At 42.9% G+C, this 26,644-nt stretch overlaps 1 protein-coding gene across 8 annotated transcripts in view; it reads left to right on the forward strand.

The window, feature by feature from the left end:
- Nucleotides 1–26,644, forward strand: part of LOC118117267 (receptor-type tyrosine-protein phosphatase S-like) — a 69,329-nt gene that overhangs the window by 30,891 nt on the left and 11,794 nt on the right. For 2 of the 8 annotated variants that reach the window (XM_047341879.1, XM_035169371.2), the window contains exons 6-23: nt 6,482–6,592; nt 7,478–7,489; nt 11,910–11,924; nt 13,347–13,616; nt 14,106–14,485; nt 16,199–16,400; nt 17,599–17,735; nt 17,980–18,124; nt 20,277–20,594; nt 20,724–20,917; nt 21,059–21,085; nt 21,998–22,115; nt 22,309–22,971; nt 23,721–23,815; nt 24,500–24,753; nt 25,004–25,091; nt 25,389–25,607; nt 26,441–26,598. In XM_047341879.1, the coding sequence (XP_047197835.1) occupies nt 6,482–6,592; nt 7,478–7,489; nt 11,910–11,924; nt 13,347–13,616; nt 14,106–14,485; nt 16,199–16,400; nt 17,599–17,735; nt 17,980–18,124; nt 20,277–20,594; nt 20,724–20,917; nt 21,059–21,085; nt 21,998–22,115; nt 22,309–22,971; nt 23,721–23,815; nt 24,500–24,753; nt 25,004–25,091; nt 25,389–25,607; nt 26,441–26,598 (3,406 nt within the window). The remainder of the gene's footprint in view (nt 1–6,481; nt 6,593–7,477; nt 7,490–11,909; nt 11,925–13,346; nt 13,617–14,105; nt 14,486–16,198; nt 16,401–17,598; nt 17,736–17,979; nt 18,125–20,276; nt 20,595–20,723; nt 20,918–21,058; nt 21,086–21,997; nt 22,116–22,308; nt 22,972–23,720; nt 23,816–24,499; nt 24,754–25,003; nt 25,092–25,388; nt 25,608–26,440; nt 26,599–26,644) is intronic. The other 6 variants (XM_047341881.1, XM_047341882.1, XM_047341884.1 and 3 more) reach the window with 4 other exon arrangements.

The raw sequence follows: 26,644 nt of genomic DNA on the forward strand, positions 1-26,644 counted from the left end.
TGGTTAATCAGCAGTGATTTCTGCTGTGTTTCTTACGTTTCGTCCGTTCAGCTTTTCGAAAATGTGCACAAATACGGAAGAAATGAACGCAGAGTACGGACAGGCCAGATCCTGTCCGTTTCGATTAGCGCTAACGTTGAGCATAAATGAGGCCTTTAGAGTTTTGGGCAGATAAACACACTCTTTAATCCATGTATCACACTTTTTGTTTCATGTTTTTGGTTTAGGAAAGGCGATATAGGTAAAAGACACTTAGAACTTTTCAGATCTCGGTTTTCCCTTAATTAAAACTACAAACTATTCTACAATTTGAAAATGTCAGGCCTTCCAGATCCACATTAGCTTTTCTTCTCCCTCTGCAGAAACCAGCTTTAGATCCCACATTAATTCCTAGTATTATTTCCTATAACCAACTTGTGCATAAAAATGGAAAGTAAGGATAGTGATAGATAGAATACTTAATGTGTAATTGTTTCTGTGTAAAATACTTGACAGTGGTCGTAGGTGAAATCTGGAGCAGGAAAAGTTAAAACAGTGGATAGATGCACACAAAAGGAAAGATCGACCTGCATATTCTAAGTTTTAAATCTCCTCTGTCCATGATCCGAGACATAATAGAAGGAGCAGTGTCTGGATATCGCAGAATCATAATTACGATTGTTTTCCTGATATTTTCTCGCTGATAATTCATTAAAAAGGATTTGTTGCCTTGGAGCTATAGATTAAGAGCTTATGTCAGATCTCTCCATTCATGTTGAATAATATTTTTATATATTACTATTTTCTCTCTTTGTAAATATATTTTCATTGATTCACAGCATAGCAGATACTTATTTTTGTAGCCCTAAAATTATAAATTATATGGTAATCTGTCATAGTAAGTTTAACATGCTCTGCTTTTTAGGCTGTCACACACACGTGACACTGATTCACTGGTGCAGTATTTTTGTCCACATATCACATCAATGAAACAGTAGCAAGACAAATGGCTCAGTGAGGTTCAGGCCAGGGTTTAATAGGATTTCAAATCACCAAAAGCGTCACAAAGCTCAACAACAAAATGCAGTATATAATGAACCAAACGTTGCAGTGAAATGACTTGGAGAAAATCAATTACAAGGGAGCTCGGCACAAAATAGCGGCAAGATGTGTTATGGATGAAACACTCCGTTAAGATCTGTTTAATGGGGGCACCTTCCAAGCAAAGCCTGTGATGTAGTGGGCAGCGTCCAGCTCTCGTTGGATCCCAGCCAGCGATCTGTTTGGGGCAACACACTGTTTTCTCTCCGTCTTTCTTTTTCTTTCTCTGTTGGGTCTTTGAAATATTTTTATGGCCCGTTGGGGTCAGGATGAAAAATGATATTGAGAATGACTGCGCTCAAATCCCACAAAAGATGACTCTTAGCCATTTCACAGCCCATAATAATCCATCATCTGCAGTGTCTTCCCCGCTGCAGGTGACTGTCCAAGCGATGGCCATCGGCGGTCGTGAACTCCGCGTGTATACACACCTACATAAAAGCTGCGCACACACGCCATCGGTTTCTTGACAGTAGAAACATATGGTGCAGTATAGAGCTGAACTTTCCCTGACATCTTTATACCTCCACCAAGGCACCCATCTATTTTTCCAGGCCATCTGCTGCAGCAGTTTAGATGTACGTGAGGAGAACCATGACAAGCGATCTGTCTATCTCTGACATTTGGGACTGAGATCTGCAGAGTTTACCTAAGCACTTAACGGCCTTCGTAGACCTACACTCTAACAGATGGCGTGCAATATGGACCGCGAGGTTGACTACTGGGTAATGGATGGACCTGTCGTGGCTAAGAACTGTGATGTGATCAAAGGTTGTGTTAAAGGTAACGCTGGCAGCTAAAAGTCACTTTTATCTAAAAACAAAAGACGGGAATGATTAAAACATAAAGACATTATTTGGTTTCTCTAAATCAACTGTGGACACCGGTGATATTTTGACTAACTACACAAATACAGAAGAGCTCACTTTACAGGCCGCTCCTCATGATTGTTAGGGTTTATGATTGTTATCTGTTATCTCTGTCTGCCACCGTTTTTGTCTTTGTGTTAGACAGCAGGTCAGCTCAAAAACTGATTCCAGTGAAATTTGGTGATAAAATGAGGTCACTCGGCAAAAAAGATCCAGGTTTTTGTTTTTCAGAGGGATTTTTTAAAATGGTGAGACGGACTAATCCTTCTACAGATCATGTTTTTAGACTGACAGGAAATGTGGCAAGGATAAATCTGCACAGACTCAATGGGTGGCAACTACTAATTGTTTTCATTATCGATGAATCTTGCCATTATTGGTTTATTTTTAGAAATTTTTAGAAAAGGGTGACAACTCTTCTTCACAATTACAAGAGGCCAATGTGCGGTGTTAAATTGCCCATTTTGCCCCAAACTCAAATATATTCAGCTTTGTATCTTAGAACATAATTTAACTCATCCAAGAAAATTATCCTAAATCGCGTCAGGTAGATTTTCATGTCATCAAACTAGGTCTTTTGTCAATGTTTTGGTTTAGAGACCCCTAGTGGCTGAAGCTACATATTGTACTTTTAATTACCTCAGGAGAATTCTGAAATAGATGTTTTAATTATAATCAGGTTAAAAGTTAAGCATTTTCAATCTCAGAGTTTGTCAGGATAAAAAATTAGAGACCATCTGTCTTGATTGTTGATGGTGTCGTGTCCTAATTACACCTTAATGTCTCCTCGTGGGAGATGGGGTCCAGGCTATCTGTTAGACCCCGAGGTTCAGGCTCAGCGCTCAGGATCGCCGTATCTGCTGTCATCTGATTGGTTGCGTCTCAGCCCAGCGGACGTGCACGCCATCCGCAATTTCTCAGTGGTTCAATTTACTGAAGTCGCATCTCATCCTGGGTCTTTGAGCAGCTTCCAGACTCGCTAACAAACCGCGCTGCCTCTTCTTCCCTGTTATCTTTCACTTTCCCTGCTTACCGCTTTTTATCCCGTTTCCCACACTGACGTTCATTATATTTGCTCATTGCCAGTTATCTGTCTGCCTCGTGTGTTTATGTCTGCGTGTCTTGACCTTTCACCCACTGTATATATAGAACACCTGTCTCTCTCTGTGTTCAGTGAAGACACATTTTGCATAAGAGAAGATTTCAATTGCCGATTTCAAATTTGTGCTGATGGGTAGCCATATGAGCTGCTTCCAGCTGTCAGATGAGTTCTTGTTTGCAGAGCTGCACCTGTCCAGCCCCATCTCTCCTCAGCTCCGTCTTTCTGCCGCTTCTCCTTCTGCCTCAAGGAAAGGATCGGCTTGTAGAGCAGATAATTTATTCCTGTTTATCTCCAACTCTGCCCCGTACTGCTGGGAAAACGAGAGATGGAAAAATGGAGAGAAAGAGGAGGGCACGAGCTGTTTTCCTTTCATGTAACTGCAGAAGACATAAGCAAATGGATGACAGCTTCAGCTTGCAGGGCCTCAGCTCACTACACGCACACAAAACACACACACACTTGTGCCCCAGCTCGCTGTAACAAGTCAAACCTGCCCTCCTGTGGGCCTCCAAAAGCACAGGGTTTAAACATCTGCATTCACTGATCAGCTGTTGTTTAATTTGGAGCATCACACAGACACAGACCCACAACCTGCCTGTCTCTGTGGAGCATTTTAGTGCTTAACTGGCTGCGTTCTTAAGATTTGATAAGCAAAAGCTTTATCCGCTTCAAGTAGCAGTGACTGTGACTACATTCGCTCAGGTATCTCTGCTTTCCTTGAGTAGAGGGTGTGGGGCGGGTGAATATTTTTGATGAATATGCCAACTATTCTTTAAGCAATTTAATGGCTTGGTTTTCAAAATGTCAGAAAAGCTCAGGCTGATGTTTGTCTCAGTCCAAAACTTAAATATTCACTTGATGAAATAAGAACCAGGAAAACAACAAATCATTTCAGAAATTGGGAACAGAGAATTATCAAATGATCTATCAATGAATCAGTAATCACAACAATCAGCTATTTATACAAATATAAAAATCAATTCTTGACATTGGAAAGAGTCATTTGTGATCATGTGGAAGCTTACGTTTATTTTCTTTAATAACTGGACCCGCAGTTAATATTTATTGTTAAAACAGTAAATTATGTAGTTAACCCAAATTAAAAACTAATTAGTTAAAACTTTCTAGTGCTGTCTCAATTTTTCAATGTACTGATGTTTTCTGACACACTTCTGATTTCCACTGTCACCTTAATACAATATACGGGTAGCTAGAACTAACTAATTGACTAATACAACAATTCTGGAGCATTCTGCATGGTCATGCACATACATGTACATTTTACCATCACAGTAAAACTTGTATGCGAAAAAAATCGGTGCGCAAACTATATCTTCTGTTTATCTTACAAACCAGATGTATGTTATCAGTCTCACAGACAACACAAAACATTCTGTGAGCGAGCCTGTTTATCTACACAGTACACATGCATGAGTGTGTGTGTGTGTGTGTGTGTGTGTGTGTGTGTGTGTGTGTGTGTGTGTTTGTGTGTAATCCACGGTTTAGTGCTTCCTCCTCAGGCTGCATGTCAGTTTTAGATGAGATATATGTGACAAGGCAGAATGGATGGAGGGAAAAAATACTACTGGTAATTCAAAAGGCTGTTAGCAGAAAAAAAAGAAAAGAGAAAGAAAAGGTAGTAAGAATAGCACCGTGTGAAACCAAAGAAAAAAAGGAAAACCTGACAAGCGTTGTGGGTAATTATAGCATGTTTAGGGAGACACTGTTTATCACGGTGGGAGGATCAAAATCGAGGCATTGAAAGAACAAGTTTTAAAGAGTTAAAGAGCATCTGCGGGTCGTCGCTGTATGGTAAAGTTGTGCTGCGAGTTAACTGCCAAGATAGAAACAGGCTTTCTTCATGGAAACAGGGAGGCTGCTGTTGGAGAGGAGACACTAGCTCGTAAAGAGGAGTGCAACAAAAAGGCCCTTTAGGAGTCGTCTGAGTTTATAAAAAGACTTGATTTTTACTTCCAAACTTTTGGGAAAGAAATTCTGAATTTTGAATGTTCTCTTTTTACGAGAAGGAGGGTAGCTACACCATTTACAGTCAATGCAACTACTTTCAATGGAAAGAAGCTAAAGCCTGCTTGAAAAGTCACTAAATGTTGCTAGATATAGTAATTAGCATACACTATGTCATCGTTGTGTTCCTCCTAGTGTCAGTCTTTTACAGCCCGTTATCTGTTTGCTTGTCTTACCCTCCGTGCTCACATATATACATTTATTAGGTTTCAAGGTTTCTAAATCAAATAAAACAAATCCTCAGCCTCTGAAGCTGATAGAAACATGAAATAAAACCATGTGAGAGCTTCAACCTTTGACTTTTATCCTAAATTTTTGTCTTTGCCTTGGAAACTTGATATGTAACATTTTATTATCATTGCCGTTTAATATGAAAACATATTCAGTTCAGTTTTTAGTCTTGATGAACATTATAGGGCAAAGGTTTCGATTACAATAGAAGCCAAATGTTTAAGCTCTCAGATTTTCTTTCTGCTCCTGAGGCTGAGAAATAAAGTTGTTTTAGTGACTCTGCAGCAGCGCGGCATCAGGTCAGTGCATCCTCCTCCTCAAACGTGTCTCTCACCCTGAGCCTCGGCGAGCGGGTCAGCAGGCACATACGTCAAACTCTGTGTCTCAATCTGTGTCTCAATCTGTGTCTCAATCTTCTAAGTCGTTGTCACTGTTCCTTTCGTCTAAGCAACTGCTGTACTCTGCTTCAGCGAATCACCGTGCATCCTCATCAGTCATGTGAGAAGCACATAGATGTCACACCCAGTCTTAAAGGACATTATATCTGGTCTCCATGAGTCAAGATGGCGTAAAAAATGCTGTTCTCATTTACATTTTATATTGTCACACAACAACCCATTAAGAAGACATGTTAACCAGCTGTCACTTTCAGCAGTTGAATGGGAGCTATATTGAGGCGTGTCTGAGAAGGGAAAAAAACAAGATTGCTTTTCTCTTCTATTGATAATATTTGGTCACTAGATTTATCACAAGGTGTTTTATTTTATTTTTGGAAAAAGGTCATTAAAGGATGCTGAAGGGTGTGAAGTTGGCAACACCATCTGTAAACGCCCACTTAATAGACACAGTTTGCACCAAGTCATTTGGAAAGAGCCACGGCCAGTTAGGAAATTAAAGCCGAGTAAATTGAATCTGAGTAACTTCAGCACTCAGTCAAAGGCATTTGCATTTGTGGGGCTGGCCTCATTACTGCAGTCCAGCCAAAAATACAAATACTGGTACATGGAGGCGCGGGGCCATTCAGAGGGAGCCTCAGAAATAACAACGAAGCTGTTGTTGAAGCAGTAGAGAAGAGGAGAGAGCAGGGTCAGAATCGAACAGAAAAAGGATTTTAGGGTGAAAAGTGATGATGCAAATTGACGTCTCAACACCTTTGTCTCTCTTTCTCTTGCAGGAGCTTTGCAGATTGAGAACAGCGAGGAAACCGACCAAGGGAAGTACGAGTGCGTGGCCACCAACTCTCAAGGTGTACGCTACTCCTCCCCCGCAAACCTATACGTGCGAGGTAGGACCTGAGCACAGGACACATGTGCACGTGCACACACATGCACAGAGACGACACACAGAAACCCCTACTGCTCACTATATTAATACAGTTATTTATTTTTTCAGTAACTGTGCTGTTAAACAACTATTACTAACCCATCCATTGTCTACGATGTTGTTTGGTCTTTCTCACAACCACCTTTAACAAGTCCACCTTAAACCTTGGTGCGGACTCCTGCAGTAGAATCGGACTGAAAATAAATTTGGGGACACACCTCGGTTTAACTGCATGTAAACACCACTGACCTGTCTACTAAACTGGTTTCTGTGCTAGAGGCAGAGTAAGAGGAAACTGGTGCACAAAAGATGCACAGATTTCATCGGCAATTTGAACTAAATTAATGATCAGAATCAGGATATAATCAATTCTTGATTGTGTCTAAAAGAATAGAAATTTTGCGCCCACATGATCCCTGTTTATCTGGTGGCAGCCGCCGGACTGTGGGTTCTGGCTAATTGCTGAAAGACCACAACCAATGCTCAGATTTACAAGTTCTAGTTTCTCTGTTAAGTGGGATGTCAGAGAAGTTTGTATGCGATGTGTGAGGGTTGATGCGGGTGTTTGTGTGTGAGGTAAGGTTTGTGTGTGTGTGTGTGTGTGTGTGTGTGTGTGTGTGTGTGTGTGTGTGTGTGTGTGTGTGTGTGTGTGTGTGTGTGTGTGTGTGTGTGTGTGTGTGTGTGTGTGTGTGTGTGTGTGAGAGAGAGAGAATGTGTGTGTGTGTGTGTGTGTTGCGGTGGAGCGAGTGGCTTTGCGCTGGCCGTTTTTATTCTCTCTGTGTTTCCCCGTTCTCTCTCTCCCCCCTCACGTCATTGTGTTCTGCATCAACCCCCTTCCATCCCTCAGAGCTTCGAGAAGGTTGGTGTGCTCTTTCTTTTCTTTTGTTACTCCTTTGTTTCAGAAAGCTTCACTTATTGAAACAGAGAGAAACAAAAAAGAAAAAATAAAGACATTTTTTTTGAGGACGCCGGAGTAGATTTGAGGTGAAATGATTCTGTCTCCAAAATGAAGAGAGTTGATTTCTCTAAAGCTGCTACGATGATGAAGTGTTCTGCCTACGCAGCAGAGAGCATTAACTGCATTGTGAGGCCTTGTGTGCAGAACCCTTGGTATTGCCTTCACTCCCTGATCAGTGTTTTCTGCATGGTATGATCTTGTTGTCATGGAGACCCAAGAATTGGAAGATTAAAAAGAGGCGATGTTTGCATGGAAGGAGTGAGAGAGAAAGAGAAAGGAGCACCGCTTGCATGTCTGTTGACTGACGGACTGACACGAGAGCATGGCACAGTGTGTGTTCACGCCTGTTGAAATGCTCGGATTTTGATATTATTGGATTTGCTGTCTTGTCATGTCTGGCTACCAATTATTCCCCCCCCCCACTCCCCCTTTGTATCATCATGTGTGACGTTGTGTCCAAGTTCCCATGTCCTCACATCTGCTCCAGTTCTGCACTTGTTGCACTGAGTGGAAACCTTGCACTGGCATTCAAACGTGTACATGGCGTTCTGCTCTGATGCTGCATGTGCTGTGCTGGCTTGTAGGAGAAGCATCAGTTATCTGGCTGAATTCATGACATCAAACTCATGATGGCGAGAAAAACAAAACACCATTCACAGTATTAAGTGCAAGTATATCTAGGAAAGTGTTATCCTTAAGTACAAATTGACTCATAAGGACCTTGGCTATTTACATTTCAGATAATCAGTGCAATTTAAAGGTAAAATTGTGTTTTTCTCAAATTCATTTCTTTGAGAACTGTAGTTCTTCATCATTTTATTCATTTTAATCTAAAATTGATTTATTTAATCTAAATTAAAGATTTCCTATTCAAACCTGAGACATTGTTATTGATTAGCTTACGTATAAATATACTTGAAATTAGCTCTGCGTCAACCGGCTAGAAGAATAAAATAAAATATGTGCACATACTATATACAATTATACATTAATACATATACATTCTAACATACTGGATCCATTTCTGCATTGATTTATTTTACTTTTGATACTTTAAAGCTATTCGATGTAACTAATGTATGATGATGTGACTCATACTTCCTTTTAAAAAATGTAAAGTTTAATTAATAAGCAATAGCTACTTGTAGCAACCTTGTGTTGTATTGTATTGGCACACTACATATTTCTATGTCACTAAGTAAGTTCAATTATTTTTTTTAATTCATGCTAATGTTAACCATTAGCATTTAGTATTGTCCCTTAGATGTCCCTGAAAGTTTAGTCCCACTTTAAGTACATTTTGTTTTCTGTTAAATGTCTTTGGTTTAGGTCTATTTTGTTAATTTTGTGATATTTTTATTGTCTCATTATTTGGGTCTCTCTAAATAGGATTTCATTAGAGTTAAGTCTGTGGAAGATTATTTTAATCCACCACACCAACAATGAGTCACCTTTTCCTCTATTGCAGTATAGGACCCAAGGTTGAGTTAGGAAGTCAGAGAGATAACAACTGGAGGAAGTTAGAACATATCTCTGTGAGAGGGCACAGTGACTTTCTTGGAGACAGATGGAGAAGACACAACAGTGGTTTGAGCCAAGGTTATCTACAGTGTCCAATATCTACAGTGTCCAATAGAGAAGCTCCACATGTGGCACCTGTGGAGATTGTGATACTTACTTTTCTAGGTACAGGTCAGATTTGGCAACACAACTGTGAACTTGTCAAATCTCTGTCCGGCTCTTCAGCCTGGTCTTCCTGATGCCTCCATCATCGAGAATAAATACATACGTCATCCGCCTCTGGGGAAAGAACTTCATTCCTTCACCCTGCAAGATTTCCCTCACAATATAGCTCCTTCGCCACTGGTGAAAAACCCACTAACACCTGCTGACATCTGGCTTTTGTCTACAATGGGAATGGATTCAATCTGCATTCACTGTCAAATCAATGACTAGTCTGCACAGATGCAAGTTTTAATCGGCAGGCTTAAACATGACACCTGTGTGAACGCGCTAATTTGGTAAGACAGCGAGGTGAGAGAGTGCCTCAGCTTTAGGTGCGTACGTGACGTCAAACTCGACACTGCGAAAAGAAAACAACAGGAAGGCAAACTCCTCTACTTAGCAGGTTTACCCACGTAAAAAAAAACTGTAGTAATTATAATCAGTTATGGTGTTAAAGACTTTTAGGTTAATAATGCTTTCACTTTTTACTATTTCAAGATGAATCATCACGAACAACGTCTATTACGGGCTTCGCCTTTTTTCAAACCACCGAGCAGCAAATGTAGCAAGTTGCTCTGAGAGACGAAATAAAAAAGATATTCTGATGCTTGAAACTTTCGAGTGATACAAGACTTTACAAGTAAATCTAGATGAAATCCCAGCATGGCCGTTATCGGTCATAAAATCAGGATGTTAGCAGTGCAGCAGCAGGTTGGGCTGCACTTTGATACTGCATTGTCTGTGTACTTTGTGGTATTGTGAAGTAAAGTATAGCTGAATACTTATGGCACATTCCCAGAAATTAAAATAACACTACAGTATTTGCAGTCATATTTGCAGCAATATGCCAAATTTACTGCAATAAATAGCCTGTTTATCTTACTTTCCCTGGCTGTTGCTATCTCTACCAAACACACCCATATGTCTCTATGACTGACATTCAAAATTAATCACATCCACTCACTTTTTAGATATCGGGGAGGATATTAATGATTCCCACTTATTACAGTGGTTTATTAAAGCTGTGTCCTTGAGACAGACAGGCTGCTGCTGTGTAAATGTCAGCTCAGTGACGGGCCTGATCGTGTCATACAGCGGTGCAGAGGCACAGCGGTAATCCTCATTCTGTGCCAAGGTTTCCCAAGTCTGTAGCCTCCAGACTCCCCGCAGAGGACGGGACTAATGATAGCTCGGCTAATAAAGATTGAAGCTCGTGGCTCTCGCGCGCCGTATAGAAAACGGAGGGGAATGGCGCGACCCGGCTCGATTAACTTTAAGCTGGAGGCTCTGTGAGCATGTGAAGGATTATCCCTTGTTATGAGCCTCACTTTATTGTGAGGTACTCGGCCACGTCTCGATGGTGGAGTCCTCGGTCTTCTGTCTCCGTTCGTGCTGTTTCCGATCACTTGACCCTCGCATTCAGGCGCCACCTTCATCCTGCTGTTGCTCATATTACCACACTAATCCATACGCTTAATTAACTGTCTGTTTTAGTTTGTTTGGTTGCATTGATAGTTCCAGTCAGTAACTAACGACTGACTCCATTGAACTGATTCTGCTGTCATGCTGCATTGCACCTGCTGTCTGTCTAATGCATGTACTGTCGCTGTCATGGATGCACTGTCTGTCTGTCTCCAGCATGCTCAGACGAGGAGATGCCTGCATAACATTGTCTGTTTCTAACAGATCTACCTGTTCTTTTGTCTCTTTGTCTCTTTCTTGTCTTCAACTTCTGTGTCCAATTCGGGGTATCTTCCGGCCCTTATTTTTTTTTAAAATTTGTTTTCCTACAAGTGTACCACATGCTTTGCACTTTTATCTGTGACATCACGGCAACTAGTCGTCTTTTTTAATTTGTTGAAATCATGCAAAAAAAATGTTAACTTCTATCCAACTGTCTCTAGATTCTTTGAGTAGGGGGGATGTGGCCCATGAAGATTCCAAGTAATGATGTTACACATTAAGGAGTGGAGGTTATGCAGCACATTTTTTATTTTATTTCATTTTATTATTTTCCTGTTTATTTCTTATGTTATTTATCGGAAGCACTACTGGATTTGCAAATCATCTATAAGCCTTTGCACTCCTTGTTTTCCTTCTTTAGCGTTTTACGGTAACTTTTTATTTTCGATCTATTTTCACCTTCAGAACATTTGTTACATGTTACACGTATAAGTTCACTTAGTTCCTGGACGATGTTTTTGCTTTCTGTCTGCCTTCCCTTTACATCCTCTCCTTTCATCCAGAGACGTTCGTCCGTTACTCTCTCCCTGTCTCTTTCCGTTTCCTGTGTTGTGACCCTGGGGTTTCCTCTTCCTTCGACATCTCTAGTCTTCTGTTCTTGTTTTCTTTTTCTTACTTTTAAGCACCTTCTTTCTGAATGGGCCTGACTCTGGTATACAGCCGTGTTTTTAAATAGATCCATGTGTTTTCTTCTTCTTCGCTCCTCTTTTCTTCCCCCTTTTCCCCTGCCCCCTGAAAACCCTCTTCTAATCCTCTCTTTATCTCCACTTCCCTGTCTTCCCCCCCCCTTCCTGTCCCTGTTCCCCTTTTTTTCTCTTCTTCCTCTGCATTCTGTCTGCACCCTGATGTGTAGGAGCAACAGACTCATGTACATAAGTTTATTAACTTATAAACATGCACATATTACCTCACATATCTCTTTTTGCTCGCACTCGTTCTTTCCCGTTCTGCCTCTTTCATGCTGTCTTGGTGTTCTTTACTGTGTCCAATGCTCACTCTGTAGTTGCCACGACACCTTATTATTAGAACCCTCGATCCACTCCTGTTCACATCTCCAATTCATTTGACTACACACTGTATCAGTTATGAATCTTATGTATTGTACAGTATCTTGTTGTACAATGTGGCTGTCCTTTGCTACATTGCCTGTCATTGTCTGGAAGAGAAGTAGAGCTGCCTCTTTCTGTCTCTCTCTCTCTCTCTCTCTCTCTCTCTCTCTCTCTCTCTCTCTCTCTCTCTCTCTCTGTTCCTCTCTCTGTCTTTCTCTCCCTCTTTCTTTGCCTCGATCTATCCCTGCAGCACCTTGGCTCTCGTCTCGCTTCTCTCTGTCTCCCTTTCAGTCTTCAGTTCTTCGTTCTCTTCTTTGTGTTTTCTTCCACCATTTTTATCCCTCTTGAGTCGCCCAGGCATGCAAGTGACCTATGAGTTCAGTCTCTCTCGATGCAACTCTCTCCCCACACTGTATAGTCAGCCTTGCCCCGACAGATGCAGAATTGGACTTGATTCGCTACTTTTACTTGTTCTTCTCATGGGGACACAAATAGCAGGCAGGGCCTATTGATCGGCCCCCATGATACAAACAGAAAAAAAATAAAGGGCCCATCGACTGCAGAAGCACATCACGGCACAGAAATCTCAATGAAGTAAAGTTTGTCTCTGACACTTCAGCTAAAGTTTAGTCATTGCTTAGAGCAGGAAAAATGATAACAACACAATTAAAGTCAGAAAGCTGAAGTGTCATTTGTTCTGCTTGAATGCATGAAAAGCCATAAGAAGAGAAACTGACTATAGGTGTCATGTCCTGGTTGAATCGTTACTCAAGAGTTTGTCACATATTATTTTGAGTAGGCAGCTCACTGTGATTGGTCGAGCTCCACACAAGATTTGTGTTTTTTTGTTGGACTCATCAATACCATACAGTAATTGGGACTAAACTTGAACTATCCCTTTTGTAATTTTCTGTAAAAACCCTGAAGTTCATTCTCCCCCTTCCTGTTACCTCTTCTCTCCTCTCTCTCTCTCTCTTTTTCTTGGTCTCACTTTCTCTCTCAATCTCTATCTTGCTCTCTCTCTCTCTCTCCCTTTCCTCTCTCTCTCTTTCTGATTCTCTCCCCCTTACTCCCTCGCCTCCTCCTCCTTCTCTCTCTCTCTTTCTCCCTCTCTCTCTCTGCCTTCCTTCTCCTCACTCCCCTCCCCGCTTTTCTTGTCCACCACCTCCTCGCCCCTCTACCCAACCCCACCCCACCCCTCCGCCTCCTCCTCTTCTACCCCAACTCTCCTCCTTTCCCAGTGCGCCGTGTGCCCCCTCGCTTCTCAATCTTCCCCTCCAACCACGAGATCATGCCGGGCGGGAGCGTCAACATCACCTGCGTGGCCGTGGGCTCGCCCATGCCCTACGTCAAGTGGATGCTGGGAACTGAAGACCTGACCCCCGAGGATGAGATGCCAATTGGCCGGAACGTGCTAGAGCTTAACAGCGTGCGGGAGTCTGCAAACTATACCTGTGTGGCCATGAGTAGTCTGGGCACCATCGAGTCCATCGCTCAGGTCCTCGTCAAGAGTAAGAGACGCTCCAATAACATTATTAACCACTTTGGCCTCTGAGAGAAAGAACGGGACGGGGGAAATGCTGCTTATTGATAAACAGATTCAGTTGTATTGTTTTTTTTCAGTATTTCCAAATGCATGTGTTTTAGATTTTTAAATGTAACGTACCCCCAACTTTTTTATTGAATAAGATTTGAATCAACTTTAGATTAGTGTGAACATCATTGTAAATGCACACATACAGTACGAGAACCACAAAAAGCATTTAATCAGATGGCGTAAACACTAGTATGCAGAATAGTATATATAGAGTGCATAAGGATATATTAAAATAACAAAGGGTGATAGTGTGAATGGATTTTACTGTAATATTCATAAGATATTTTCAGTGCAATTAATTACAGCGACTGTATGACATGCCATTAATCTCACTATGATATAAACAGTGTGGACTGAAAGTATAATTCTCATTCATTCATCATTCACTCTCTCTATTCCTAAGCTTTGCCGAAGCCTCCCGGCACACCCATTGTCACGGAAACCACCGCCACCAGTGTGACCATCACCTGGGACTCCGGCAACCCAGACCCAGTCTCCTACTACATCATCCAGTACAGAGCCAAAGGGCCGGAAAGCAAGTACGAGACTGTGGACAGCATCACCACCACCCGCTACAGCATCGGGGGGCTGTATCCCAACACCGAGTATGAGATCAGAGTGTCTGCCTTCAACAGCATCGGCCAGGGACCCCCCTCTACGCGCGTGGATGCTCGGACAGGAGAGCAGGCCCCGGCCAGCCCTCCCCGAAACGTCCAGGCTCACATTATCTCGCAGAACACGGTGATGGTGCGCTGGGAAGAGCCGGAGGAGCCCAATGGACAGGTGGGAGGAGGACAGAAGGAGTTCTTTATCATCTGCTGTCATACACATTCCCTTGCTTTTTTTTATCCGTCACCATTCTTCTCTTCCTGTCAATCAAAAAAGATGTAAATTTTAATTCGGTTGCTAAACGTCTGCAGATAATTTGTGCTGGAGTGAAGCCTGTCAAGAGAAACCTGCGTCCTCTGTTTCACAAACAATTGATTAATGATGCTGAGTCCAGTCGGAGTGACAGCTTCCGTCTTGTGAATCCAAAGTTTCAGTTAATTTTACTGGATTTATTTAAATAACTTTTTCATACTTTACCCTCATGTCTGACCCATTCATAACTAGAATGTTTTACCCATAATTAAACTTGTAATTAAATGTAAATTATTGCTGTTATATTAAATTGTACAAAGTAATTTCTACACTTTTTTGCAACATTTTGTTGACCCCCCCGGACAGAGTGTACATATTCCCCACATTGGAAATTTCAAATAATTTTAGAAGGACTTTATGAATATTTAATGGATGATTTCTAACACAATAATGTAGTCGTAAGCAGATGTAGGTGTTTATTTATTAATGTATTTGTCAACAACTATAACTCCTCCTGTGGACTCGCATAAGTGGAGGCAGATGGATAATGAATTTTAGCAAAGCATAGTTGTAATAATATAAAATATGTATGACTGCATAGGATGGTTTAGAATTGCAAACAAAGACAGTAAATTCAGAAACACTTGAAATGTCTTTATATTTGCTCTCAACAACACGGTAGAGTTTCAAAGGCTTTTCATTAAATGTAATGTTTATTTATGCTAAATAGGGAGACGTGAAGTAAAGTGAGGCTGAAATGTCATTTTCCTGTACTTACTATACAGACTGACAACATTTCAAAACTGCACAGGAGGTTAAAATGTTAAAGGCTTCATAAACTTCACCAGTGGGAGCTTCACTCCAGCGCGCAGGTCCGTGTCTTTTGCAGGGATCGCGTCTTGCCAACCATTTCCGTCCTGTAACTCCCTCGCCACTTCCCTCGCCCTCTAAAGAAAGAAATGGTAATTGGACTGTCCGCTCTAAGCTAAGCGCGCTCCCTCCTGAGGCCTATTTCCTTTTTCCAGCACACCTCACTGTGCAGTCGGTTCATAACAGCTACAGACTGAATTGAGAGCATATGGGGATTATAGATATTAAAGAATAATAACTGGAGAGGTGGCAGGGGTGGAGTGTAAGAGCAACGGCGTGGCGTCGGGATTACATAAGCTCTGAACTTCCCATAAACAAATCCCGTAGGATGGAGTGTTTTGATTATATCTCGTGCTCTACAATCTCAGAACACTCATCTTGTATTAGAACTGGAGCTTTTTTCAATCTTACAGTGCGTTTTCTTTTTTTTTTTTGTCCATCAAGGTCAAATACATAACCGCCTCCGAGATGTTAGAACATCAATTTGTCACAATGACCTCTAACAAACACTGAACCAAACAATCCACACACGACCATCTGGACTAAAATATAACAGCAGTTCATAGATGACGACCTTGGCTGTGTGTCTAGTTGTGTTGAAAGGTATTATGGCTTATCGTGCGTGCAGGTCAGTGAGATTAGATGGACGATCACTTAATACAATCCAGTCGCCGATGACCTTCACGTTAGATCCCAAAGCAGAATCCAATATTCTGCTGCCCTTCAATCTAAAGGACTTTCTTTCACTCTCACTTTTCGGCATAGGTGAAAGGCTACCGTGTGTACTACACCATGGACCCGTCCCGGCCCATGAATGAGTGGCAGATTCATAACGTCCAGGACAGCGTGATCACCACCATTCAGAACCTCATCACCTCAGAGACGTACACCATCCAAGTCCTGGCCTTCACCTCTGTTGGGGACGGACCCTTCTCGGACCCTGTCCATGTCAAAGTCATGCCAGGAGGTAAGTGTGTGTGACTGTGAATGTGTGTGTAAAGATAGTCATTGGTAGATGTAAATTCACCTTGCAGAACGCTGAATAGACAATGAAGTTGTGGTATTGTTTTTTTGATTGTTCGTCCATTCCAAACGTTCAGCTGGACTCGTGCCTGAACTGATTTGTATTTGGTCGTCATAGGTCAAGGTCACTTTGCTCTTACAAGACATTTTTGGTCTTGTGAACAGGATATCTCAAGATCACCTTGAGAGGATTTCTCGTAATTTGGTTCAAATATTCAGTTAGATTAAAAAATTAACCAATTGGATTTTTGTGATCAAAGGTCAATATTACGCACCCTTAAAAAGCCTTTATTTTGCCTACACTTTATCTTATACACACGTTGTTCTTGGGAAGTTGCCCACTGTAGACTTAACAAATAAGCTTGACCTGTCAGAAAACTAATTCTGCTGAATGAATGGATTCTACCTGCTGGGCCAGAACTGTGGAAGCTTAAGAAAAGAAAGCAGGGAGTAACGCTCATAAAAGACCTTGTGCCTCTGTGCTGTTTTTGTCACTGTGCTGGCTGCTGTGAAGTTCCAGGCTGAATGTAAAAGATAAACAAGTCTAACCACCAGATGTCTTTATCTTTTTTGATTCCAAAATGAATTTTAAAGAACCTGGCCCACCCCCTCAACCCCCCACACTTAAACACCTATTTGAAAGCTAAATATAAGAAAAAGTTTAGACTGAGTGTGGTTTGATGGTTTGATGGACAGTTGTATTTCCCTTGCAACATTATTTCTATTAATTCATTAATAATATAAACAATAATATACTTCATTTATATAGTTATGAAATGATTTACAGTAATAACAAAGCTAAACACAAAGAGATATACAATTTACTGAAATAATTAAATGAATGAATGAATAAAATGAATATAGTATAAAGTGTGTGTTAAAATAGACATCGTATAAATATATTGTAGAATTAGAGAAAGCCCTTCCAGTGAAATATGATGTATTTATCTGATCAGTGCAAGCTAATGATTTTGCTGTGTGAAATAACCAGTATCTAATTTAAACACATACTTTACATACACCATGTGTTCATGCACTGTAGGATCTCATCACCTATAGGAATAAGCTGTTTAAGAAAGGTCCTTAATACAAAGATGTATTGTATGCATTTTCCTGACTGTGTGTTGCTCTGTTCCTCTCAGTCCCCGGTCAGCCAGGGAAGTTTAGAGTGGGCAAGGTGACGGACACCAGCATAGAGGTGACGTGGGAACCTGCGTACACCAAGGAGGGAATCGTCAACTATGAGCTGCTCTACAAACCAGTCAAGTTTGGCAGTTTGGTAAGACCTCTCATACTCTCTATAAACCTGTCTGCTGGGTGGATTTTCTTAAAAGACAGAGGGAGAAGAAAAAATGATGGAGTAAGAAAAAAGGATTATCCTAAGCGCACTGCGCCGCTGTCTCGGCTGGTGACAGTCTCATCTCTTTCTCTCTCCAAATCTCCTTTAATGTTTCCGTTTCCCCTCCCCTCATCCCACCTCTCACCGCGTCCTTTGCTCCTCTCTCTCTCTCTCTCTCACGCAGGAGAAGCTGACCTTTGGGCCGAGGAACTCTTACACAGTGGAGGGTCTAAAAGCGAACACCGAGTACTCCTTCTCCCTGGCCGCCATCTCCAGCAAAGGCATCGGCGCGTTCACTAATGAGCTGGTGCAGAGGACGTCACAAGCCAGTACGTCTCAATTTGACTGGGCTCACATCATTTACCTGCAGGCACAAACACACATTTACCACAGAATTTGGGTTGTGTTGTGTTTCAGTCTTGTACACAAATCTCATGCAAATACTTTGTCCCCTACACGCACCCTTTTTCTCAAACTCACACACACACACACACACACACACACACACACACACACACACACACACAAACACAGCTTAAATTACATTGTGCTCAGCTCCTGACCTGGTAAAACCTGGGAACCATCGCCGCATCGCTCCATTTATCTTGTTTATCAACCCATGTGTCCGAGCCCCTCTACCCATCCATCTACGTTTGACTGTGCCTTTCTTCCTCCGCTCAACCTCCCGCTTTTTTACACAGCCAAAACATCCTGACAGATGGAGATGGAGCACCGATTAATGTTTCACTCTTCCTTTTCTTCACCCTCCTTTCACTTTTTCTACTCTATCAGTGTCTAATGTCTTTGAAAGGGCAAAACTGTCTGCCACTTATTGGCTAGCAGCCAGTGGTGAGGAGCATTAAAGGATGGTGGCTGGCCTGCTGTGTTGACAGGTAAGTGCCGGCCAGACTGTATTTCACCGGTTCTCTCCCTTGTCTCATTTTCTCTCCTTTTCTTCTGCGGTCAAATACGTTCCAGTATTTTTCGCTCTGGCGATATCAAGTAATTTTTGATGAATCTTCTCTCGAGAAGAGAAAAGAAAAAACGCAGAGATAACGGAGAAAGTGGTGCAAGGAAAAGAATAAATAAAGCCGTAAAGTGTTTGAGAAAGGAAGTCCTGCGGCTCGGGGCGCTGTCGTATTTCACCGGTAAGTTTTTGTCAAGCACAATTACTCAACAGACACAAAGATTCAATCTGCGTGTCATTTGTAGAACGCAGCACAGGAGACACTAAACGCTTTGAGACCGGCTCATTTCAGTCTTGCTTCCGAAAAGAAAGGTGGTACACCGACGGAGTTGGGTGGAAAGGGGACGGGGAGGGAGGGATCAGGAAAAGGAAGGTGCCAGATAAGCAGACTATTTCATGCAGCAGAATTCATTTCCCAAGGAGGTTATGTGCGCTTTGTTATCGCCAAGCTTTGGTGCACATCTAGATTGTCCCCTGAGGCCAACAGAACAGTGGCTGTACGGCTGAGTGGATAGATACTTGAACCTGTCAGCTATGACTATTACACTCCCACACATACACACACGCAATACACTCCTGCATTTGCACACAAGCCCGGACGCCTCGGTCGTGCTCGCCCATCTGTATGTGTGAGTGTGTGTTTTTTTAAGGAACATTATATATGGTGAGTGATACATACGCTGCAGGAATCTGCGGTGGTGAAGGTGTGTGGTCTGTACTCCATGTTTGTTACAGTAAAGATCCCAGCCTACTTCCTCTGTTTCAATTCTTGCCTTCTGTTCATCATTCTACTTCAGTATTCGTCTGAGTGCCTTTTCTCATCCAGGATCTGTGTTGTTGTTGCAGTTTTTTTTTTCAAACCTGCCTCCTAAATCCCTTCGGCCCTGTGTGAGATCTCTTTTTAGTTTGTTTCCCCCCCTTTTCTCTTCATTCTGTGAAAGCAAGAGACCTGCTCCTATAGTCGGCCCATGGAAAGTCTCAGACCGCTCTATTATCCCGAGGACTCAAGGATTATGCCACCACGGGGCCTGGTGTTGTGAAATGCGTATATTGTGCTGTGCTGCTGTGCAGTGAACTGTGAGCCCTGCTTTAGAAAGAAAGACTCTATTTGTTTTTCATTCATAAATCTGGATCCTTTCATGCCACTAGCTACAAAGGATCAAATATAATCATCAGGTATCGGATACACATTCTCCTTGGGTATAATTAAGTTGTCCACTCAGGGTCAATACTCTTGTCTCTGGTTTATTTCATTAGGCTCTAAGTCTAACATTATGCTTTTACATTACGTGGTTGTGCCCCTCTTTTGTCTGAGCCATGTTTGGCCTTGTGTTATCTCTTTCAGTTCAGTTTACCTTAGTCTTTTTATTGTTTCCTTTTTTTTATCCTTTACCACCCACCTCTGTACTTGTTTTTTCCCTCTTGTTTTTTCTTTCCTCATTTTTCAACCCCTTTCTCTTGGGTCTCTTCCTAAACTCTTTGCCAAATGCCCTCCTTGCCCCTTGTCCAATCAGAGCCCTCTGCTGCACCCAAGGGTGTTTCCTGCGAGAGTGCCAGCTCCACCTCGCTGAGGGTAAGTTGGAGGCCGCCTCCAATCGAGGGCCAGAATGGCGAGTTGGCAGGTTATGAGCTGAGGTACCAGAGAGTTTCTGGGGCAGGCGGCCGTGGTCAGGGCCAGGAGGTGAAGGGGCTTCCTATCCCAGCCCAGCAGGGGCAGACAGTGGTTGAGGGGCTGGAAAAATGGAGTTGGTACAACCTCACCGTGGCGGCCTCCACCACAGAGGGGACTGGACCCAGCAGTCCGACTGTGCTTTGCAGAACTGATGAGGATGGTAAGGATGAGAATCGTAGATCAGACCTGAGTACTATTGATTGTTTAGTTGATTATTTACTGGCTAAACTGCTGGTCACTTAATTAATTCTGCATTTGTGTGTGTGTGTGTGTGTGTGTATGCGCTCAGTTCCCGGCGCACCCCCTCGTCAGGTGGACGTTCAGCCACTCAACTCCTCAGCACTACGAGTCACCTGGCGATCGGTATTGCCTCGATTCCGGCTAGGCCAGATCCGAGGCTACCAGGTGCACTTCAGCCGTGCAGAGGGCGGCGAATCACGCAACCTTCCTCGCATCAAAGACCTCTTATTGGATGAGTCTCAGGTGACAACCGAGGATTTAGCTGATTAAAAGATGTTCATTTATCCTATCATTTAACCTCCCTCCCTCCTTTGGTCCTTTGACTGACTCACTTCTCTCATTTGTCTCGGCTGCCTGCGGGGTGTGTCACGTCTGTGGGAGAAGATGGAGGAGGATGACTCGACTCAATACGTGAGTGCAGACATTCCATCGTCTACTCCTTTTGTTAACAAAGCTATGGAATCCTCATCAAGTCTGTCCTCCAGAGATTTAATTAGATGCTGTTATGTAACTTTTTGTGACTGTTTCTCTATGAATTGCAGTGTTTGCAGACAACACACTCATTAGCTTGGATAGATTCTCCACGATTCATTCAACTGTTCATTTAATTTGACTGTTTACTCATTTAGATTTACCAGCATTTTAAACCTGCACGATGGTGACCTGTGAAGTCCAGTAGTCTGTCCATTCTTCAATTATTTAATTTTCTTTTTTATATGCCTCCACGCCGGCGACAGTCGGTGACTGGAGGCATTATGTTTTAGTTTTTTTCTCTTGGTCCATTGATCTGTCCGTCCCGTGAACACGATCTCTCAACAGCACCTTAAGGGAATTTCTTTCAATTTGGGTCAGATGTTCAGTTGGACAAATGGATGAACTGATTAGAATTGGGTGATCAAAGGGCAAAGATCAAGGTGACGGTTGTCTCACAAATCATGTTTTTGGTTTCTTGAACATGATATCTCAAGTCTGCCTTTAGGGAATTTCTAAATATTCTGACCAGTTGTCACATGGACAAGGGTCACAGTGACCTCATATAATTCTTGGGGAAAAAAGGATGTAGACTGAAACTACACTAGTTGGCGGAGGCATACAACCACAGGGGGCATGTTCTAATTTGGCCCAAAGGGCTCTAAGGGCTCCCCACTTCAAAAAATGCAACATGAACCTTTTGCCAATAGTTGTTACCCCTATTATTGTTAACAACTGATTGGTGGAGGCAGTGAACTGGTCATACCAGATTAAGTTTGCGAGCCATTGTATTAAACTGAACTGAATAAATGATTTAGCAGAATATGACGGTGTTATGTGTTTCCCTCACAGGAGCTGATTTTGGGTATTCTGAAACCAGAGACTGTGTACTCTGTCTCAGTGGCAGCATACACCACCAAAGGGGATGGAGCGCACAGCAAAGCCAAGCTGGTGCAGACCCTGGGGATTGGTAAGCATATGCCAAGTATACAATTCAGTGCACTAGATTTAGTAACATACTCAAGCATTGATCTTACAGTAAGCTGCATCTGCAGTAAATAAACCACCAAATCAATTCTAATTCTTCTACAATATTTACATGATATATGTTTTCTATATATATATTACAATTGATTTTCTGCTGCCTCCTCTGTTGTTTGCAGTGCCTGGCCCTCCCTCACTTTGGGTGCGTCCGGGATCGGGTCCATCAGTGGTGGTGCGGTGGGCTCCTCCTCTAGAGTGCTCTGATTCAGGCCCTGATAGCCGGGGGGCCCCAGTGGAAATCCAGGGCTACCGCCTACTGTTTGGCCTGAAGAATACCACTTTAAACACCACGGTGGATTTCACAAATCGGGAGAAAAACTTCACTGTCAAAAACCTCTCCCCAGGCTCCTCCTATGTCTTTGTCCTCTCCGCAAAGAGCCGAGCAGGCTATGGTGATGTAGTGCAGCAAGAAATAACAGTTCCCATGTTCCAACCCTTGGGGTACCCCAAAATATCTGACTTTGTTAATGCCACTTGCTGCTCCCTCCAGCTGTCCTGGCTGCCCCTTGCTCCAGAGGACTCCAACGGTATCATAACAGAGTACACCATAGCTTACAAAGAGGCTGGAGGCCCCAATCCCTCTGCTGGCCCCAGCTCCTCTGCCTCACCAGCCCTCCCTTCTCCCCCATGGCTGATCACACTACTGGCGAGTGATTCCAGCTACATCATCTTGGGCCTTAATCACAGCACGGCCTACGAGTTGCAGCTCAGAGCCCACAACAAGGCAGGGCCCGGCCCCTTCAGCCCACCTCTGGTTTGCGAAACCCTGGCTCTTGAAACAGGTAGGGTGGGCCTCAGGCCTCAGGAACACCCTTCACCTTCTAAGCACTGGTTCAGCTTCACATCTCTGCTCCCCTTCCCGTGGATTTCACTCCTAAACACTTAAATAAATAAAGTCTGGGCCAGTTCTTGCAGGTCAGTCCTTCACCCTGTGCACCTCAGAGAAGCTGAGAAGTGCAAAGTCCAGGGGACCACAACTACTCCCCCCAATCTCCTACACTCACTCACTTATACCTTCATCACCTACCCTTCACCACCAGTGGGAGCTGGCAGAAATTTTGCTGCAAGAGCACTGCTTATCACAAACCCTCAGGTAAAAGTCAATACAGGGCTCTGACATACAGTCTCTAATATAGAAGGTAAGTGTTCAGTCTAAATTCAAGTGAAAAAAACGCATCTGGGGCTGGATCGGCAGGTAAGCTCTTTATCTGATAGACCTCCTGCCACCTTTTCCAAAGCCTTTGCTGACATGCCGAATTCTGAGTCCGACAAACACCACCTTACACTCTGAGAATGTGGCATGTCACATTCCTGCAGCTCTTCTGTCTCTTACTTTTACTTATTACTCTTGCCATCCACTCTCCTCATCACCTGCCCATCCTCCTAACCGTCACATCTTCTTTCCCCATAGCAGAGCTGACTGACATGTTCTCCGTTGCAGGTCTGCAGTTGGAAAGCAGAGGAGCCTTTGATGTGAATAAAAATGCTTCCATCATCAGTAACTGTATTTCTTTTGTTGTTTGCTTCCCAGATGTCCCAAGGAATTTTTCAGTCAATCTGGCCACTAAGACCAGTGTTCTTCTGACCTGGGAGTTTCCAGAGAGCAGCAATCCCTATCGCTTCACTGTATGTCCATAAACTGGTGCATGTACTCACTTAATAATTATGATAATGTAATAATACAATATAGCCAGAGAGGGTTACAGAGGATGATACGTAACATCACCATAGATTTCTTTATTTTTGGTATGTATGGTCCCAACCTTAATTAGACTCCCAACTGAGAGAATTAACCTCAGGACCTACCCAAGGGATGTCGGCATCATGTAGAATTTCATTAACTCCTGTATATATTATAAAAATCTGCCTACTAGCACCTCTAAAGCCCACCAATTAGCATGTTGTATCTAATTTGTTTGTTGCAGACAAAAACGTTTTGCAGTGTTTTATATACTATTTCTTGGTTTCCTAGCAACTGGTCCAGGCCAAGAAATATTTTTACACTTAATAGTAAAACAACAGCTCATTTTACTCTGTTGTTTTTATGGATTAAGCAAATGTGATATTTTGTCTTGCAGCTTTAAAAGTGCTGGTAGGCAGATTTTGTTAACTTCAGACGGAGTCTTTGTGCTAATAGCTCTTAGCTGGCTCCTGGTGGTAGCCATATTTAGTGGTATCATGTCTTCTCCACATCTCTGCCACAAAGCAAATAAGTATATTTCTTCAAATGTTGGGTGTTAAAGTGTTAAGTACAATATAATATCATCAGTGTTCAATATATAAATATGCAAACCTTGTCCCATCTGCCAGGTGGAGTATAACCGGCAAAAGCTGGAGGTGGACGCTAGGCTGAGAAAGGCAGTCATCCCAAACCTTCAGCCTGACACCAGCTACGACTTCAAGATCACTGCTCCCGAAGGCAACATGGGAGGCCTTCGCCACCGCATCACCGCCAAGACCTCTCCGCCAATCACCATCCGCCGCCCTGAAATCGATCACACCCGCGACACTGAGACCACGGTCACGATAATCCTGCCATCGCTGGAAAATCGCACTCCTGTCAAGTAAGGCGGAAAGATGCAGTTGTGGATATTGCTATGCCTTTTGAAGTTGTTGTTGTGGCTTTCAAAGGATGTTACTGCAGTTAGATCAGATAATTGCAATCACTATAGGTGTGTGGCATGATGATAGCCTTACCTGATTGACAAGGTGTCTAGGATACCGTCCTATGAGGAGGAAACACGAAAATAGTTAAAGACATGTTTGTTATTGTGCAGCCGGTGTAATGTTGTTTGTTCTCCTCTGCTCCCACAGGAATGTTTATGTTGTTGTGGTGCCGCTGAGGAGAGCCCGCGGCGTCATCAGACACCTCAAGAGTCCTGATGAAATGGACCTAGAAGAGGTGAGAACCACAACAATGGCAGCAGCACCCACTGATGCCTGTGCCTGGAAGCAGGAGAGGACCTATAAAAACACACACACACACACACACACACACACACACACACACACACACACACACACACACACACACACACACACACACACACACACACAATCTAGCTAAGAACTCCTGGCAGCACTTAGCCTTTTTAATTCAATATCAGCGCTTAAAAATTAGTAATTCTTCCGGTCTGTGTGTCTTCCCTCTCTCTGTTTCTATCACAACATTAACAATTTCCAATGTCTCATCTCTCAGCTGTTGAAAGACATCAGTCAGAGGCAGAGGGATTCTCGGCAGCAGAAGCAGGTGGACTTGCGTCGGGCTTACATCACAGCCCGTTTCACACCTGCCACCCTGCCGGCCTTCTTCACCCTGGGAGACCAGCTGGACTACGGGGGCTTTGAAAACCGAGCGCTCGAGCCGGGGCAGGAGTACGTCTTCTTCATCCTGGCTGAGCTCAACTCCACCACCGGGGTATGAAAGCCATCGTGTCACATCTCTTTTCTGTCTGCGTTTATTGCCGCTTCCCTCTGCCTGTGTTTGTCTTCCGCAGGCTGTCACTATACATCGTAATAAGTATGGCCCCACTGCTTGACGTCAGTCAGAGCGTTGTAAGCAAAAGGCAATAACCTTCGCATGCTTCCACCATCACTGCTAATAAAGAGCAAGTGTACCCACTGTGGCAGTAGAAGAGATATTGCCTTGTGCTCTGATGATATATATGCATTTGAATTGGAATAGAGGTAAATATACAGCTTGAATTATGATAGATTTTATTGTCTATTAGAGCACTTTCAGCCCTGGGGATGCCCTTCAAAGGTCCTTTAGAACTAATAAAAACGCACTACAGCTCACCACAAATATGAAACACTACAGACCTCAGTAAGTGATGGTACTTTATACGTTGTCTGAAATGCAAAGACAGATTTAATGTGAACTCGTATGCACATGAAGTCATTACAGAAATGTCCGTTCAGTCTAACGAAAGTGCAAAAGCTCTGAAATTCTACAAATACAACTACAAATACTTTGACGGGTAATTTCTTTTAAAGAGCAGTGGATTCATCTCTGTTGTTATTTTAGTTACTGTACTGAATTGGTATTTAGTGTCTGCTCCTCTTATATCCTCCACTGAGACTGAAGTAAATATTAAAAACTGAGAAACACCTTTTTAACATAACCCTTCCTTTACATACCCTGGCCAATTCGAATCAATTCATTCAGTCTTGGTTTTCTTGAAAAATGAAAAGCAACACTTGCTGTGTATTGTACATCTTTTCTGACCGTGTCTGTACATTTGTTTTCAGAAAATGTACGTGGCCAGCCTTTACACAGATCCAGTAATCGCCCCTGATTCAGACCCTCAGCCCCTCGACGCAGGGGACGGTCTGATCTGGGTGGTGGGACCCGTCCTGGCTGTGGTCTTCATCATCTGCATCGTCATCGCCATCCTCCTTTACAAAAAGTGAGTAGGATGAACTGTCAAATTTACAAATATGAGACGAACTAAG

Source organism: Hippoglossus stenolepis, chromosome 11 (genome assembly GCF_022539355.2).
Source record: "Hippoglossus stenolepis isolate QCI-W04-F060 chromosome 11, HSTE1.2, whole genome shotgun sequence".
Taxonomy (NCBI): Eukaryota; Metazoa; Chordata; class Actinopteri; order Pleuronectiformes; family Pleuronectidae; genus Hippoglossus; species Hippoglossus stenolepis.